The 1,215-nt window shown below is 45.9% G+C and overlaps 1 protein-coding gene across 1 annotated transcript in view; it reads left to right on the plus strand.

Annotated features, from left to right (window-relative positions):
- The window catches only part of LOC137640876 (uncharacterized), a 9,382-nt gene extending 8,855 nt beyond the window's left edge, over positions 1-527 (plus strand). Inside the window, exon 2 of the mRNA XM_068373338.1 lies at positions 1-527. This exon is cut by the window's left edge and continues 45 nt beyond it. Coding sequence (XP_068229439.1) covers positions 1-527 — 527 coding nt within the window.
- The last annotated feature ends 688 nt before the right edge of the window (positions 528-1,215 follow it).

Raw genomic sequence — 1,215 nt, forward strand, 5'->3', positions numbered from 1 at the left:
AATTGTGTCAGTGTCAAAGTGAGGCCCTAGAGAAGGATGGCGTAGAGGTACAGGAGTTTTTGCAGGGACTTGAGGTTAGGCAGGATAGTGGGGTTAATCAAGGCCATAAGGTAGGCGAGTGCACTGAAGAGCCCAGAGAAGAGGAAGGACATTTAAATTTGGGGGATAGCGCATCAGTCATTGGTATGCAATCTGTTGCTTCCGGGAGATCTCAGCGGTCGCGCCCGAGTTCTACAGGGAGCAGACATGTATTATTAGCTGCTTCTAGAGCCAGGTTGGCAGCACAATTACGGGTGATGAAGGAAATAAACGCCATAGAGCGAGAAGAAGCAGCGTTAAAATCTAAGAGGGAGATGGAGATGAAGGCCATAGAGCGAGAGGAAGCAGCGCTAAAATCTAAGAGGGAGATGCTCGGTTTAGAGGCAGAGTTAGCTGGAGTGGAGGCAGAGGAGAAGGCTTTAAGAGCACTGAAGGAGGAGGAAAAAGAAATAACTCACATCCCTAGGATAAGGGAACACAAACCCTGATGTAAGCGGGAGGGAGAGACCCATGCATTTGAATACGGAAGCGCCCGAGATTGGGTTAAGTGGATGCTGTTGCTCGGGCGGGAATGACCAAAGGGACTTGAGCAATAAGGAAGTCATGCAGGCGCTAATCTCTTGCAGCCTTAAAAGCTTGATGCCCAAGCAGGATATAGCTAAGTTTGATGGGGATCGTACAAAGTATTTTAAGTTCATTCGCTCATTTGATGAAGTCTTTAGTAGCCAGTTGACGAATGATAAGGAAAGGCTGAGGTATCTGGATTTATACACGACAGGTATGCCAAATGATATTGTGGCATCTTGCATCCACTTAGAAGCTTCAGAGGGCTATAAGCAGGCAAGGAAGTTGCTGGAGGAGAGATATGGCAACCTTGAACAGATAGCCACCGCGTTTGTGGAAAAGATCATTAAATGGAAAGATATAAGGGAAAACAACGCGGAAGAGTATGACGAGTACTCGGTGGCACTCAAAACATGCAGGAATGCAATTTCGTGCATCCCTTATGGCATTGCCGAATTACAAAATCCAAAAACAATGAGGTTGATCATTAGCAAGTTCTCCTTTAGGGTGCAGACTCGATGGTGTAGAGTTGCTGATAATATTACTGAGAAAAAAAAGAGGACTGTGTCGTTTGATGATTTGGTAAGTTTTATTGAAGGAGAGGCTAGGGTC

This window comes from Palaemon carinicauda, chromosome 5 (genome assembly GCF_036898095.1).
Source record: "Palaemon carinicauda isolate YSFRI2023 chromosome 5, ASM3689809v2, whole genome shotgun sequence".
NCBI classification, from domain to species: domain Eukaryota; kingdom Metazoa; phylum Arthropoda; class Malacostraca; order Decapoda; family Palaemonidae; genus Palaemon; species Palaemon carinicauda.